This window comes from Thermobia domestica, chromosome 18 (assembly GCF_964235325.1).
Source record: "Thermobia domestica chromosome 18, izTheDome1.hap1.1, whole genome shotgun sequence".
Lineage (NCBI taxonomy): Eukaryota > Metazoa > Arthropoda > Insecta > Zygentoma > Lepismatidae > Thermobia > Thermobia domestica.
In genome coordinates this window covers 39,517,181-39,535,770 of record NC_137471.1, presented here as the reverse complement: position 1 = coordinate 39,535,770, position 18,590 = coordinate 39,517,181, and the positions used below count along the sequence as shown (strand labels likewise).

At 36.0% G+C, this 18,590-nt stretch overlaps 1 protein-coding gene across 3 annotated transcripts in view; it reads right to left on the bottom strand.

The window, feature by feature from the left end:
• Positions 1 to 391: 391 nt before the first annotated feature.
• The window catches only part of LOC145675737 (uncharacterized), a 37,875-nt gene continuing 19,676 nt past the window's right edge, over positions 392 to 18,590 (bottom strand). Inside the window, exons 2-3 of one of the 3 annotated variants that reach the window (XM_081746366.1) lie at positions 10,103 to 10,582; positions 392 to 2,306 (exon numbers count right to left, since the gene is read on the bottom strand). In XM_081746366.1, the coding sequence (XP_081602492.1) occupies positions 617 to 2,306; positions 10,103 to 10,476 (2,064 nt within the window). In that variant the 5' untranslated portion in view covers positions 10,477 to 10,582 and the 3' untranslated portion in view covers positions 392 to 616. The remainder of the gene's footprint in view (positions 2,307 to 10,102; positions 10,583 to 18,590) is intronic. The other 2 variants (XM_081746367.1, XM_081746365.1) reach the window with 2 other exon arrangements.

Here is an 18,590-nt window from a genome sequence, read left to right as displayed (position 1 = left end):
ACTGCTAGCATTTGCTCTTTCGCATTCGGATTCCTAAACAAGCTTTCTGAATTGTGACGTTGTCACATTATGTGTTGCAATGTGGCCTTGAATCCTATGAGTAAGGATGTGAGTCTTGAAAGGAGCTATCGTTAAAATCGCTTTGCCACATTACGTACACCTGTATGAGTAATGACAAGATCCTGCAAATAATATTTTCAAGTAAACGCTCTTTACAATGAAGGGAAGCATTTGGTTTTGCGTCTCTATGAGTAATAGTGTGTTTTTTTAAAGCAAACATTCCAGAAAATTTTTTCCAACACTGACTGCAAGCATGTAGCCTTGCACCTATATTAGAAAGCAAGTGACATTTGAAAGTATCTTTCCTACTAAAACCCATTCCACAATAAGATTCAAGTATGCCATATAAACCCTGTATGAGTAAGTACCTTTCTGATTAAAAGCTTCTCCACACCAGGTACTCGTGTGCCTTATTTTCCCTGTATGAGTAAGCAAGTGACGTTTCAAAATATCTTTCTTACTAAAACCCTTTCCACAATAGATGCAGTTACGCGATCCTTCCCCCGTATGAATAGACATATGAGTGTTTAAGTCATATATTCTATGAAATGCAATTCTACAATGAGGACATATGTGCTTTTGCGCGTGTATGAGTAATAGTGTGGTTCTTCAAATTAGACTTTGTAGAAAATGTTTTTCCACACACAGTGCATGCATGCGGTTTCTCACCTGTATGAGTAAGCAAGTGACGTTTCAAAGTATCTTTCTTACTAAAACCCTTTCCACAATAAGTGCAGGAATGTGATTTTTCCCCTGTATGAGTAAGCAAGTGACAATTTAAAGTACCTTTCTGACTAAAAGCTTTTCCACAATAGGTGCAGGTATGCGGCCTTTCCCCTGTATGAGTAAGCAAGTGACAATTTAAAGTAACTTTCTGAATAAAACCCTTTCCACAATAGGTGCAGGTATGCGGTCTCTCCCCTGTATGAGTAAACAAGTGCAATTTCAATGCTCTTTTCGTACTAAAATCCTTTCGACAATTGGTGCAGGTATGCGGCCTTTTCCCTGTATGAGTAAGCAAGTGGCATTTCAATGTACGTTTTGATCTAAAAGCCTTACAACAATAGGTGCAAGTATGCGGTCTTTCCTCTGTATGAGTAAGCAAGTGGTAATTCAATGTACTTTTCACACTAAAACCTTTTCCACAATATGTGCAAGTATGGGGTCTTTCCCCTGTATGAGTACGCAAGTGAAATTTTAATGTTTTTTTCGTACTAAAATCCTTTCCACAATAGGTGCAGGTATGCGATCTTTCCCCTGTATGAGTAAGCAAATGACATTTTAAAGTACCTTTCTGACTAAAAGCTTTTCCACAATAAGTGCAGGTATATGGCCTTTCCCCTGTATGAGTAAACAAGTGCAATTTCAATGCTCTTTTCGTACTAAAATCCTTTCGACAATTGGTGCAGGTATGCGATCTTTCCCCTGTATGAGTACGCAAATGACATTTTAAAGTAACTTTCTGAATAAAACCCTTTCCACAATAGGTGCAGGTATGCGGTCTCTCCCCTGTATGAGTAAACAAGTGCAATTTCAATGCTCTTTTCGTACTAAAATCCTTTCGACAATAGGTGCAGGTATGCGATCTTTCCCCTGTATGAGTAAGCAAGTGGCATTTCAATGTACTTTTCGTACTGAAAGCCTTTCCACAATAGTTGCATGTATGCGGTCTTTCCCCTGTATGAGTAAGCAAGTGGCATTTCAATGTACGTTTTGATCTAAAAGCCTTACAACAATAGGTGCAGGTATGCGGTCTTTCCTCTGAATGAGTAAGCAAGTGGTAATTCAATGTACTTTTCAGACTAAAACCTTTTCCACAATAGGTGCAGGTATGTGGTCTTTCCCCTGTATGAACAAACATGTGGACCTTCAAATATGATTTAGAGGTAAACGTTTTGGAACACTGTGTGCAAGTAATTGGACTTGAACCTGTATGTGTAACACTATGAGTCTTTAACACACGTTTTGTAGTACACGTCTCTCCACATATAATAGGAGCTTCTGTTGTTTCGGCTGTACGTGATACGCTTTCATTTACAAATATAGATTCCACAGTGTGCTCTGTCTCATCAATAGGATATCCGCGTAAGGAACATCTGGTATCATTTGACACCTGAATTAATGAAGCGGACCTTTGGCTATCGATTTCCACACTCGTATGGTTTACAGAAGTATGTAATGTCAATTCGAAATTTTGATTAATTTTTTCTGTATTTTTGTACCCACTCCAAGCCTCGCTATGCGATCTGAAAAATATAAAATATACCATTACGTGTGACAGAAACATCAATTACTAAATACGAGACACCGACTGCATACCATTCGTCGACAAAAGACGAAAAAAATGTGTTACAACGATGGTAAAAAAATTAGACACATTGCTGGTTAATAAATTATTTGAGTAATATAACAATTACACACTGATATCGAAATATTATACTGTGACTTAATTACTAAGATGATCAGGGGAAATTAACTATGAAAGGGGAAAAAAACTATCGCTGTGAGATTATTAGTTGGATAAGTGCGGTAAAAGTACCTTTTTGCTTTATCAACAGGTCACTCTTACGTAATAGTATCTCAACTTTAGTAAGACAGAATAAATGCACATGACCCTTTTCATTCTATCGTTACTACCCTGATTTCGGATGTAATCAAATGGCGTGAGTTTTCTTTCCTTGACCGATTACAATTTGCTACATAAACCTTTCCAGCAGCAGATTTCCTTTAGTTTCCAAACACTTTGAACTAAGAATGTGGAAGATACTTAACCGTACCACTACTTACAAGGCTAAAATGTGCAAGTACGATACTACACATCAGATAGTAGGCTTCATTAAGGAGATGTTAATGTAATTTTTAACGAAGACGCTATTTCTGAGAGCGTACTGATCGGCAAATATTTCATAAACATAAAGATATTCACCATCGTAATGAAACCATGACGAGTAATCATGCATCTATTTTTGTGAAAATTGATATAGATCTTGCCTGTATTTCTAGTTAAGAAAATGGTGCAGCCTATCCAGGACAGCTAATCACTGGATCTTGTGCTGTTTTCAATGAGCACCTTCACATTTTTTCCGCGTTCTGATCACGTTTGTCGGGAGACTTGAGGCCCAATTATTAACCCCTTTTGATTTCCGAATGAGAGAGCAAAGTTGCAATAAATCTGAGAAGGCGTAAAGCTAGAAATTCCTGTTACTTCGCAAAGTGTCTGACAATTGCAACTGACATTTGACGCCTGCGACATGAATTGACCAGTGCTGAAGTGTTATGTCCACTTTAAAACATTTACGGAGGTCCTGGTGAGTAACTGATCCGGAAGAAGCCTATAATTGTAACAGACACAAGTATATTATTTTTGAATTAACGATACTCTTTGATTAGTTTGTCCATTTTCGTTCTATTACTGTGCCTAGTTTGATGTGAATCATGGAGTATTAATGACACTGCGGAACTCCTCTCCTGATAATAAGCTTGGACTACTGCAACCCTTTAATCCTACATGGGCAAAAACTTTTCAACCTTAATGAATTTAGGCTTGGATCGTCAAATCCAAAAGCCAAAATCGTACTACAAGCGATACATCGATTAAGGCAAGAACTGTGTCTAAGCAATTTAAAACGAATGAAATCTTACGTTTTCGTCCCACTCTTATGCCGGATAGGCTAAAGAAGATGCTGATTATGACTAATGAATGAAATATTGGAATGAAGTAAATGGGAGGAAACAGTCGAAGCCGAACTCACGAACGCGGTGTCTGTCCACCTCAGAGTCCACTTGGCAGGAGCTAGGATCGAATTCGGGACCTCACGCACCAGAGGGGAATGCTCTACTAGTTAACCACCGCGGCCCCCTCTAAGCAAATTGAGAGCTAATGAACTAGCGCGATATATGTTACCATTATAGCCCTTTCTCCAGAAAATGTTAGTGTCATTTAGCTCTCTCCGATCTACTGCTGACAATTTCATTCGCCTTAAAGGTATTTCTCATAAAGGCCTTTTTTCGCTTAACGTGAGAAAGAAGTATGATGCACCAAAGACGACACATAGCGCAGAAATCATTTTAATTCAGATTGCAATGCGATAACACTCCCTTATAAGAATTCCTTATATTAACAGGGTTTCTGCTTAAGGCATTGACTTCCGTATTACAATATTTGCATTAACTCTCAAAACAGTTACGAAGTATATTCCGGCTATTAAGTCTCGCAAGGATTACGTTGAAGATATTGTCACTTGTAACTGTTTCAGATATCTTCGCTAATCGCAGGACGGCTTGAGTTTAAATAAATTTGCTTGCTGATCTATCATGCATGTCTGTTTTTTAAACAAATACTCTTTCCTTCTTCAAAAAGTTTCCCTGTTGAACCAGACAATTATTTTGATGACACTAACAACTTGTATTCTAATATGGCCACAATTCAGGGTATAATAATTCATCATGACTTATGGTACAAACTTAATAAACTCTTCGACATAAATCTGCTTGTTGAAATTTCATATCATCATGGTAGGGTTCAAGGTGTAATATTTTTGATTCGATGCAAATTATACTACGGTTCTATTGCTCAATCATTTGAACTTTCATTTCAGATGGAACACATCAAACATCTTATCAGAATTTCAAAAGCTACTGAGATACTTCGTACTATTTCTGGTCCTACGATTTCTATTCAAATGATAAAAAAAAAGATCATTTTATTTTATACTTTACAAACTTTACATAAATTACAGTTTATTATGTCTATTATGTCTCTATCCCTGAAGCTCCACTCTGCGTAGTAACCATTTTCAACAGGCTTCGTGGCTGTATGTCATGTTTATGAACTATACGTCAGATGCCGGCATTCCGTTATGAGAGTCTCAACGCAGGTAAATTTTCGTAGCCGTCTGCATGCTTGACATATGTTTAACTTGTATAATATGAACGTTGAAGCCACAAAAATAATGGTCGATTACCATCATACAGAATCCAGCAATAAAGTAACAAGGAATGTATTGAACTATTAAGAAAATTTTTATAACTTTATTCTGTTGTATACGAACGGCACCAGGAAGAAGCATTTTGTTGGCTATTCTTTCGGCATGCAGAAAGAAAGCACGAAATTTGGCATGTACCTATGTGTTCGGTATTTCCTATCGAAATAACCGAAAATAACTTTTCTCACGAACACTCGCTTCAGCTACAACTGTCATGTGCTTATCAGAATTGACGCGTATAGCGTTAATAAAAATGTGGAAATGTTTTAGGAATATACATTCTCCTAGATATCATTTTGCTTAAATGAAACCAGCTACAGCAATATAACTATGCTTTTGTTGGCTTCTGGTTGCTGGAGGTTAAGAATGGTGCACAGAGAGACGTTGCAATACTACAGCCCCTTATCCACATCTCGGTATTTATTTTTATTGGGTGTGCTTTTCTGACAATCTGAATGGAACTAGGTAAATGAAAATACATTCATCTTTCTTAAACTTGCTATCATAACTGGCAATCACCCTTCTATATTAATTTTAAAGCTTCTGGAACACCGGTGCATCAAACATTTCTCTCTCGGATCGAAATTTTGTAAGTTAGTCAAACATTTACTTTTAAACTATGTGTCATATACATGCATATATATAACCTCAGTATACGAAAAATTTTTGGGGGATACTGATACACTAGAAACTACTCACGACCATTTAATATTATTATACATATCTTGATAAACTTTTTCAATGTTCATATTTCATGATTTGTTCGTGTGATTAAAATGCATCAGGTTTTATGAAGTGAATTTTAGATAATTCCCTTTAAATGCTTGATTTGTATTGCTAATTACTTAGCTATATTCTCATTTTTTTGTTTCTTTCATTGTCTTGCTTTATGAAGATAACCCCACGTGTTTTATGCAAACCTTATTTTGTATTTTATTCTTAATTTTTTTAAATTAATGTGTTTTAGACAACTTGTTTTGATATTTTAGAATTGTTACTGATTACTGACCAAGCCAAGAAGTAACGTAGAGAGAAGAAGTTAAAGCTTCCTTAAACTTCAATCAATCTACCAATTCTAAAATAGAATTATTCAAGTCGAAACCACAGTAGTATGACAAGTTATACCTACAGTTGAACATATCATATACTGTTTCCAATTGGAGGTGATACCGAAAAAGTATGATTCTTAACCCTTCCGGACTCAGGTGGTGAGACACACAGATGTGTGTCACTTTTTTAATCCGCACCTGTGTTGACACTAATTAATATATCAGGATAATTTTTTTCCAATTATAGTTGGACACTTTACCATATTAGTTTTATTTCTTGTGAGTGTCGAATTTCCTTCTAAAATTTCAGCTAAAATTTATAAATTTGTGAATTTTCGAATTTTCTTTTACCTTTGCCCTACATAACGCACCATAGAAACTTTCAATAGGATAATTAGGGAAAGACTTGAGGTTACAGTAGACGTTCTCTAAGTGGAAAGATAATTGTTATTCTTTTCGCTAGAATGAGATTTTTTAATGACATGCTTAGCTTATTAGATATAGTCATAACACTTTCAGAATATATTAGTAGTACACCAAAGTTAAGATACTACAGGCGTGTCTAGTAACAGTGTTTCCAATCACAAAATTATTTGATTTTAGGTGTAAAAATCGGAAAATATCCCACTTTCCCTTCTTGTTAGCGACATTGGAACAAGCTTATCAGTATCTCAAAGCCTCGATTCTGGTAAAAACAAAGCAGCACACAATGTTTCAATAGGAAAATTAGGGAAGTTGCAGCACATGTATAACTCTTGATTTTTTCTTCTGAGTCGGAAAAAGTGTACAAATATCCTGTGTACTATGAGAAAGAGATACTTTTCTTCCTCTTTTTACAAGGCAGCCAGCGACTTCAGATTTTCCATGTACCTCGTCAAGATACAAAAGAATTTTTTTTTAAGTGACTTCCACCATATGGGAACAGTGGAGGCAATTACAAAAAATCTTGAAATTCATTAGGGAATTTTTCGTAAATTTTCACTCCTATAATTCTCTCACTGGCAACACCGCAATTTAAATTACACCAAAAAATAGCCACATCCCCCTTCTAACCGCACCAATCGGGTAAATAAATTTTCAGCAAATAACTCACTAACTGAAAATATAGGAAAACGCCAAAAATGATCTGCGTCCGAAAGGGTTAACTTAATTACACCAGTGCACAGTGGGCAAGGAACTTCGAAAACTTGGCCAAAAGAGGAAGTCGTGTTTTAATTTTTATGGAACTTGGTATGCATAAGTATAGAATGTTGCTATGTATGAATTTGATTCTAAAAGGGAAAATGGAGGACAAAAATTAATATATATATATGTTAGTGTGTGTGTGCGTGTGTGTAATATGAGTATAGATATTTAAGAACAAGCGGATGTGAAACTAGCAACAAATGAAATCATACTTGCTATACACTATTATGCTTCGAAACGTCACAAACTCTCGCATCCACTTTTTTTTCGACCTACATCACTTAACAGTTTGTGTATTCTGTGCTGATTGTCTTCGTATTTCGGGTTACTCATCTGTGTCCCAGCTTGACTCTTTTTAGAACATGTTGTCTGATTTCCCGTGCTCCATGTTTTACATTCTCATTTTACATCGTAGATTTCACATTGCTCATCACTGTATTAACCTCAAGGCTGAATGAAAAGGAAAGTGGAAAAATAGATACATAGGTACTTATATGGCTATTTATTCAGAATCAAACTCAATCCTTGTTGCACGCACGTGTTGCTTCAGGAGAGAAACGACTTCCCGACGGTGCTTTCTTCTGTTTCGTTGAGACATTGCCTGTCGGATGGTGGAAGTTAGGGGATCAGGTGTCACAAATTGTAGGAACATAACATTTTCTACTGCCTTTCCTTTGGAGCACTTACGTGAGTAATGCTCTTGGTACTGTTTAATGTGCGCTCGGTATTGCTGATGTACTATCGGGCCTCTTCGAACATTTGTCCTATTGGAAGCAAAGCATGGACGGTGATACACTGGTCAAGAGAGACAATCTTCTGAACTCATTATGGCATGTAGAATAACGGGTAACTTGCAATATACAATTTCTGGATATCATTTGCACAGTTTTTAAATCTGTCTCCCTCGATATCCAGTCCTGAAGATAACGCTTGCAGTAACACAGAGCAGTTTTCGATGAATTTCGTGTGGAGTCCAATTATCGTAGCTACAGTTTCCGCATTCTGAAAAAACCTTCCAGCCATGTTGCGTTCTTTTCATGTGCCACTGCTGCCAGGCTTTGCTTAATCAAGTATGAGACCTAACTTAAGCTTTAAATTGCTTTTATATGTCTGACTTCCTTTCCTTTGCTCTTTTCTGATTTTCTTTCCAAACTTGCCATTTCTTTATATCAAGTCTTCAGGCCACATGAAGAAGCCACCCCAAATACGTAATAAATACATATAATGTAAAAAGTCTAAATGTGAAGGAGTCGGCATTTTTAGGCTTGCTGATAGAAGTCTTCTAACTGTCCAAATCTTTAAGTTTTGTGCCGCTTAAAAAAAAAAAGAAAAAGATTGTGTACACTTTTGCGTCGTCATACCGTTGCTGATTTGCCGCCTAGCATCGTAAAATGGATCCTGTGTTTGACTTGAAACGCCATATATTCAACGCCAGACTTTTACCTGAATCGTACGACGTTGCAGTGTGTCTTTCAGATTGTGTCCAGAACTTACTAATATTGTTCGCTGCAGTTAAACTTGCTAGCTTTCTTGTAGTACTTTTGACTTGTCAAGTTCTCCTTGTTCTCTGCACCTTATCGCTTCTGCGCAAACAAGAGTGTTTTCACACTTGGCTGACTGAATTGCCTGTTTTTCTTCTTTTTAATCTTTCACTGCTTTTTAGTAAGTCTGCTTTGGGTGTTTGATTTTTGCCGAGGTGGGTGGCTATGGCTCACTGTCACCCAGATTAATATCAGTCCTCAGCCAGTTCGCAAAATTTCTCTCTACCTTATCGTACTCGAGATTGCATTTGTCGAGGTTATGGAATATCGGATGGGAAAAGGTGACTACTGATATTTGGCCATTACTACATAACATCCCTCTATCTAATACTTCATCTTCCACGAAACTCAGAAGCTGCTGCTTGTTGGCTTCTCTGTTCTCTTCTGCATTCCTCAAGAAGTCAAATAGCTTTCCATTAGTTATTTTTTGTGGTGTTGCTTTGAAAAGAAATCAAGCTAGGTATTAATATGGTGTATTTTGGTTACAAACTTTCACACACTATCCACAGTAAATATGCGCTTACAATCTAAACATGCAAAAACGGGCAAAATGTTTCATTGCTTCTGAAACAAATAATTCAAGTATCACACAGCGAAAATCTCCATCTTCTATCCGCTTTTCCCAGATTAAAAACCTACGAAACTACAAAAAATGTATTTTTCTTCGTGACTGACAACCTACTTCTCCATAAGCATCCATAATCGACAAATTACATACAGGTATAATGTCAAAACTAGATATGTATCATTGAATTTAAATATACAAATATAGATAAACAATAGTTACTCATCGGTGGATATGATGCTAATCTCCCGAAAATATCGCGAAATTAACTTTTCTAACATAGAAAATACATAGAACGTTTGCAAAGTTTTGTTTTGGCTTTCACTCCTGATCAAAAGAGTGAACATATGTAAATAACACTGACAGCTGTATACGTTTGGGATCTACCTGGATGATATGCGTTAGGTGATAGACCCTTTGACGAACTTTCACTTTTGAGATTTGCGTCATGTTTTCGGGGTTCTTGGCCTACTGTGCAGTGCCAGCGGAATTTCAATGTGAAAAACACTCACATTGGAACTTTGTTTCGGATAAACCTGATATATAGATCAGTGTCTGGGAAAATAAAAATTTATTAAGTTTTATATTGAAGAAATAAATGCTAATACTTTACAAAGAAATACAATATATATATATATATATATATATATATATATATATATATATATATATATATATATATTCAGGATTTTCAAATTTGATATATTACGAAATTACCTTTGAATATAAGGTTCCCCTTTTCCATCTTCAATTCCATCCTCAAATGGCGATGAAACAGCTGATTTTACAGATGAGGCAAACCAATCAATTTTTAATTCGTCAACGAAATTGGTTAAATATGTGTTATCATCATTGGTTTCTGGCTCAGGCTTCACTGCGGGTAGTAATCCCGAAGTTGGAGAATTAACGTTCTGATATGTTATCGGACTCTCATTTCGGACTACTGTCAGCTTGGCTTCTTTGTTATCTCTGAATTGCACACAATCTTCATCAACTGGATTCCCATTAAAACGTTTGCTTTTTTCAGCCGCGTGCACAATTTCCGATAGCATAGAAATTAATTCACATGTAAGTTTATGTTCATCTTCCATTGTGACAATTCCAACATCTACTTGCTATCAATCACCTAAAGAACATGAACTAATTAGAAGATGATTGTTAATTAAACAGTGTTTCCAGGTAAAAGTTATTCGTTTCCTACAAAAAATAATACAGAAAATATTTATCAAAGAGACTGGAAAGTTAAAAAAAATAATAAGGAATCGAGAGTTGTATATACAATCAATGACAAAGGAAAATTTTTATCTCATATCTGGCAAACTACATCAAATTGGCATTAGTACTTAACAATGAATGTGTAATAGTAATAGAGGTATATTCACACGCAATGCATCTAAGTGCGTAGTAGTTTGAGTACGATTGACGTAGACAACAAATCTATGCACATCTCAGAAGACTTCTAATATATATAGAAAATGCCCACACTCTTCTTTACTTTCTGCAAGTTTATACTGCCTTCGCGTATTATATTCTCCTTTAGATCTCACTATCTTTAGCGTCGTTACTTTACGATTTTTCGTGGTATTTCATGTTAACAAATACAATACTGATCTTGTATGGTCAATGTACAAGTTCTTGTACATTCATTCCTGAAACGAATAATCTGTAGATACTGAAAGACTGTATTAGTTTTATTGCAGAATACTTTTTATTATTAGAAAAATAAAACAGAGATTGGTTAGGCTGATAGTGTCTTAAGAACATAACAGTAATTTAGAAGTTATAAAAATGTTACACTTCTCCCTGAAACGAAAATGCTATAGATAGATAGATAGATAAGTAGATCGCTAAATCAATACTGAAATCAAAAGCCGAGGTGGATTTCTATCACTTCTGGTGTAATAGATAATAAAGGATACAGAAAATGTATTTCTGAAACGCTTATTTCATTAAAAAAATTGTTGAATTTATACTTCTACAGTGATGAACAAGAGTTAGTAATGGTCAGTTTCTATCACTTACATTTCGAATACTGCCTCCGTGCACAAACTTTTATGTTCTATCTTTAAACGCTTTGCGTTCTTGGTAAATGTGATGATACAAGTAGTTCTTGAGATTTATTTCGTCTCTTGGATGGACGGACACAGAGATAAGGTGAATGAGTAAGGGAGTTTCCTTAAACACATCAACTGAACAAAATTTGTTCATAATTATAGTACATTTGTGAACAGAATAAAAGTTAGGACCAGTATCTGTAATGAACACTCAAAATAAAATCTATATGGGGAAAGTTATACTTCTTCATGAGACCATACGTTTTTGGAGAGGGTAAACACTGGCATCTTTGTTAATGTACATAGTAGGAAAAGTAAGAGCTTTAACAAATTTAATAATAATTTTATCAAACCTACAAAACAGAAAAAAATGCTACGATTATTGGTTTCCTTAGTGCTTGGGGAATCTTCGGATAGAAACGGTGATCAGTGAACTACATTCTGAACTGTGACTTGTCCTGAAGAAAGAAAGGAAATGAATCATAATATAAGAAACTGTAAACTGAGATCAGCGGAAAAGTACAAGAATAAATAAATACAAGCATCAACTGCACATAGATAATTAACCACAAGAAAGCATTTAATCTGAAACGGTTCACGGTAACACATAATAGAATTCGAGATATAGGGAGTTATCTGATTGCCTGAATTAAGACCTCAATAACTTATTACGCTGCAAGCGAGGTTTCCTTCATCGTATCCCTTGCGAAGTCCAGAAGAACAAGCGCCTAGTACTCATTAGATCGATGGTTCGCGCCTAACACTGGATACTTCTGTAGTTTGTTTAAGACTCTCCTGAATATAAACAAATCACGCATGGTACCTTCCATTTCAATTCAGGCGAAGCATGTAGCATCACCATCTCAGATCTCGTTGAAACCTTTTTATAGCACCTAAACATGTTTTTAAGGCACCCATATTTTTGTTTTGTCAAAACAGTTCCTGCCAAGTAATGGGCCATCAAAGATGAGGAGTACAATGTATGAATTGTAGAAAATATGGCAAATGGTCAAGTTTGGAAACCCACCATTCAGCTATGGAGACAGGCAGAGGTATAATTCTTGTTATATATACATAGGGATATAAACAAACTATATCTTATTATAGTTTGATTTCCGCATGCGTATTTTTGTACATAAATTAACAAATAAACGTCAGTTTATCTGAAAAGTAGAAGTTTGCGAATTTTTGTGAAATTTTTTCGAGCACTTCCGGTTCGAATTTTAAAATTCTGTTTCCACGGTTGGTAAGACCTAGTTACCCGCTTTCCGAGAAAAACAATACTATCGCTTCTGTGTGCAACCGTTTTGTCACAATAAATTGCAGAATTTGTTAAATTTTCCAAATTGCCATTTTTGGGCGCCATTTTCTCCAAAACACCATATTTTAAAATTCTAAAATTTTGCCAGATGGTAAAATTTTATATGAACAATAAACATACGAAATACCATTTTCGACCAATGTTTCATGAATAAACTACAGTCTTTTCAAGTTAGCGAAGTTCCGTTAACTTTGATGTCACAGTTGGCAATATTGAAAACAATAAAATTTCAACGATTTGATGATGTTTGTGGTTCACATTCATTAAATGAAGAACAAAAGATTTTCCTGGCCATTTTTTTATTATTCTGATCAAAAAGGCTCCCTGAAATAATAAAATGAGCCTCCCCCTATTTCTTCGTTTTCTTTAACCGAAGTAATATGCGGAGAATATTACGATTAGGAAACTCACAAATTTTAAGTTTACTTAAAACGGCCATCCAATAAATTCTGATGATCTATAAGAAGCTTGAACTATTACCTCAGTGATGATTTGGAATGTTCCAGATAAAGTCATACTATCTGCGTTGTCATTACAGTGATCGAAAATGTACAAAAATTTAAATCGGAACATTTTCTTACGCGTTCCATTAAAAAAAATTTACGGACTTTTTAAACAGAACAATCCCAGCATAAGAATGGGTCATTTTAAATTTTATTCGACCAAACTAGGTAAGTTCGTAACCTGCGAGGGAAGTGTGTTTGTGTATTGTGCGAATTTTAAAAATTAATGAAATGAAATGAAATCTTTAAGTTTAACGTCCCGCGTTATGCCTGTTAGGCTAAAGGAGAGGGTGATAATGACAGATGACTGAAATAGTGGAATGGAGAAAGTAAGAGGAAACGGGAGAACCCCGAGAAAACCCACGAGCACGGTGTTTGTCCGCCACAAATTCCACATGGCGCGAGCTGGGATCAGACCAGGGACCCCAAGCACCAGAGGTGAACCCTCTAACACTGAGCCACTGCGCCCCCTGCAAATCTTAAGCTAGCTGCTACTGCGTCGCAACAAATAAAAGGTGCAGCCTTTATTGAAGGTGTTATGAGTGACCTATATTCTTTAGTAGTATGATCCGTAGAAAATGACATCTGCCTTAAAGTATGTGGTGAATGTTCTGGAGTGGAAGGAATAAGTGTGGAGCTTTTAATTATTGATCCTGATGAAAATGAAAGTGCTACCATGCCATATGGGAAAACAATGATATCGTTAAAATCTGTGCTATTTTTTGTTTTCTTATCCTACGTTGGTGGTTTAATAGTAAGAATTCATTTTCATAACTACATCAACAAAATCCAAAGAGAATTAATTGCTAAAAGAAACAAATTTATTTCGTGTAGACCACTGAAAACTGCACTGTTATTCTTTAAGTGAAATTCAGAGTTATCATCGTAAAACGAGCAAATTTCCATCTTTACAGAACAACTGACAGCTTTGTAATAATAAGCGACGACAAAACACGATTCGGCTCATATACTCATAGCCATAGACAAGATTCTAAAAATACTCGAAGAAAAGCGAAAATATAGGTTATAGAAAAAGGTTCGAATACGTGAAAATAAGTGTCTGCAATTTCCTAAACCATGTCAGTGATTTCTGATTGTGCTGCATCCATCTAGAAATCGCTTTCAGGTGTTCGAGATGCAGAAAAGTCAGATATAGCTTTGGTTTTTTAGTGAAACCGTCCATGTAAGGGTTTCTGCGACAGTATTGGGGGTGGGTTGTAAAGAATGTGGCAATGCAGCATAACCTGAGGCAAACACACACACACACACACACACATATATATATATATATATATATATATATATATATATATATATATATATATATATATATATATATAATTAAAACTGCAGAGGAATTCGTCAGTATAGTGCAAGTACAAACTCTGGGTATTACTCTTGTGTTGTTGCCAGCAAGAATAGGAAAGTGTGCGACTGGTAACCTGTATTCAACAAAGATACCTTTGGCTTTCGGAAAATGGCGAAGTTTTTATGGCGGTAACGGGTCACCATAAAGTAACTTGATGCTGCCACAAAAATTGAGCTTCTGCAACTCAAACTGAAGATTTAAGATGTCTGCAAAAAGAAACTTTTTTTACATGTATATATGATAACCAGTGCTGGGTAGGAGAAATACTATGCATAAATCACGAATTACGTCAAGTGCTGTCCATGCTTCCACATGGACCTTCAACAGAATACAGGTTTCAAGAAGATAATAACAGAAGTGAAATTAAGTGTTTTGTGACTATCAGCAATGTGCTACGAGTTGTGAATGCACCAAAACCTATTGAAATATCTGCAAGATTAAATGCTGTCACCGAAGAAGACACAAAGCAAGCAAATGATTGGTTCACGTGAAAAAAATGTGAAATTTTGTTTTCTAAAACCATTTGAAATAAGTGAACTTAAAATTTGTTTCGTTAGTTCGGTTTAAGAAAGCAGAGGAGAGGGGCAGGCTAATTTTATTATTTCAGGGAGCATTTTTGATCAAAATAATAAAAAAAACAGTCAGGAGAAAAACGTTTGTTTTTTTTTATTTAATGAATGAGAACCACAAACATTATCAGAGTGTTGCACTTTTATTACTTCCAGTGTTGCAAACTGACACCAAAGTTAACGGAACTTTGCTCAATTGAAAAGGCTGTAGTTAATTCATAAAATACTGGCCGAGAATGGTATGTGGTGTTTATTACCCTTTTAAAGTTGAACCACATGGCAAAATTTCAGAATATGAAAGTATGGTGTTTGCGAGAAAATGGCGCCCAAAAATGGCGATTTTGTAAAATTTGACAATATCTAGAGTTCTCATAAACAACGAAATGATTGCACGCAGAAGCGATACATTTTTTTCGGAAAGCGAGTAATTAGGTCTTACCAACCGTGAAAACAGAATTTAAAATTTCGAACCAGAATTACTCGAAAAAATTTTGCAGACTTCGACATTTCAGATAAACTGGCTCTCGTTTGTTAATTTATGTACAAAAAGATATGCATCTGCAAACCAAACTATTATAAAATATAGTTTATTTATATCCGTATGTACATACCACAACAAGAATTATACCTCTACATGTCTCCGTAGCTGAATGGTGGGAAATCGAAATTGACAATTTTCCTAGCTTCCTACAATTCTTAAATTGTACTCCCCGTCCTTGGTGGCCCATTCCTTGACGGGAATTTTTTTCTACAAAAAAGGGTCTGTCAGAAACATGTCTTGTTGCTATAAAAAAAAAGTTTGAACAATAACTGAAATGGTGATGGTAGAATTTTATTTTTTCTGCCTGAGTTGAAATGGAAGGTACTGTATACATTCGATTTAAGATATTTTTGTTAGTATTTTGATGTTCGTTGGTGCTCGTTTGTTAATTTATGTACAAAAAGATATGCACTTGCAAACTAAACTATAATAAAATATAGTTTATTTATATCCGTATGTACATACCACAACAAGAATTATACCTCTACATTTCTCCGTAGCTGAATGGTAGGACTTCGAAGTAGACAATTTTCCTATTTTCTTACAATTCTTAAATAGTACTCCTTGTCCTTGGTGGCTCATTCCTTGACGGGAATTTTTTTCTACAAAAGAAGGGACTGTCAGAAACATGTCTTGTTGCTATAAAAGTTTCAACAATAACTGAAATGGTGATGGTAGAATTTTATTTTTTCTGCCTGAGTTGAAATGGAAGGTACTGTATATATTCGATTTAAGATATTTTTTTTAGTATTTTGTTGTTCGTTGGTGCTTCGCCGCGTCTCTACCACTGGTGGTATTATTTTCGTAACACAAGTGGGGCCACCCTTGTTCGTCGCAGTGGCGCTGTCAATTTTTGGCGATATGTCGAAAGTTGCCTATCGGTGATCCGCCGACGCTTACGTCATGGGGAATTGTGTTTGAAAAATTAAAGAATAAAGAATCATTTTATCCATGAAGTCCGTTGGAACCACTCAAGTCTGAAACGGTAAATCAGATGTCAAGATAGAAAACACGTTTTTCCTCATTTCAAAGGTACCTGCTATCGAGGTAAAAGCATTTATCACAGGGTAGTCCGTTAGGTTCACATAAAATTTGCAAACGGCAAGGGGAAACAAGTATTATATCATTTAAAAGTATTACTAAAAGAAAGAATGATGGTAAGATTCTCGAGTCCCCATGCTAAATTTGTGCAAAATAGCGATCAAGATGCTAATAAATCTTTCACTGAAAACTCTGGCCACCTCTAGAAATGCGAAATTGTGAAACCGATATCAGAATAAGTACACACCTGTATTACCTTTGCAAAAGAACAATGCACAAAGGTAAAACAAAAAGTGCCCGATTTTAGGTTTTTCCATCACTAACGTTAAATTCTAAATTCCACGTAGTGCCCTTTATGTTAAAGGACAAGTAATTATGAATTATCATTAATGGTAGATCACAGAAATGAAAGGAATGCTAATGGGGTTAGCCCTTACGTAACCAAGTGATTGGAAAAGGTAAAAGCAAAAGAAACGGTGGATATTATTAAAGGTTATGTCGAATTGTCTCTTCTACTCATATATAAAACTCATCTTGCCCCATCGTCCCTCAAAGGATCAGCAAATACACGTTTTCCCGCTTTGACATGTTTTACCGCTTCCGACTTTTAGGGGTGTCAATGGAATTTATGGAGTTTCAATTCTTTTATTTTTTAGATACAACTCCCCTCATGCCGTAAGCGTCGGTGGACTACCGATAGACAACTTTCGATCAATCGCAAGAAATTATCGGCAGCGTTGCCTCAATTAAGTTTTGACAATTACACCACTAGCGTCAGAGACGCGACGAAACAAACGACCAACAAAATTACTCCCACGAAATATGCTAAATCAAATATATGCGTGATTTGTTTACATTCAGATGTCTTACACTAAAAAAGTACCCCGGGATGCCATGGAAACAATGGAGGAAACCTCGTTTGCAGAAGAATAAATCATTGAGGTCTTAATTTAACCAATCACACAAATTCGCATGCCCCGAGTTCTACTAGAAGGTAAATTAATCATTTCAGATTTTTTGCTTCCTGGTATTGTACCTGGTGGCTGTGCAAAATTTGTGTAAAATTGAAGATGTGCACCTTCCGTGCCTCTGCTCTTTAGTACAATTTTAAATTGAGGTAGCGTGGGCAATCAAAACTTGATCCACGACACACTGACACACGAATCACAGTGACCCATTGACTCGCTGAGACACATTTTGATCCACCACCGATTATGAATCAATCTGACTTTTGTGACCAATTCCGACCCACTAAAACTTATCGAAAACTCTGACCCATTATGCACGCCTTCCTCTCTACTGACTAAAGAGTTTACAGTTGTAATAAACCAATTATATTTCCAGTAGATAGCTGCTTTAAATAAGTACAGGCTGCATCACAAATGCCAAGTCGTAAGTCCTCTCGCTATTATAGTTCCAAATATCAAAATCCAAAAGGACCTGAACGTCTTTTCTCATTAGAATCAAATAGAAAAAAGAAAAATAGAGGTGTTGAAAGTTAAACGTGGACACATTCACCAGTGTTCAGATGAAGTTCCCTACAATGCAGTGAGCAGAATGGGTCGATAGATCGTAATAGTTCCGTGAGTCAGTGTGTGTCACGGCGAGTGGTGTTTCGCACTGGGTCACGTGCTGTTGACCCACGATCCACTGACCCACTTACAAATCTTGATCCATTTGACCTACCGACCCACTCCATCTCCTTTTAACATGCCTTATTTCTTAAACATACATTAACTCAACTTTTCTCGATTGCGAAGATTGGCTTGAAACACATACTGGTTCAGATGGCCATTCCTTCTCACGG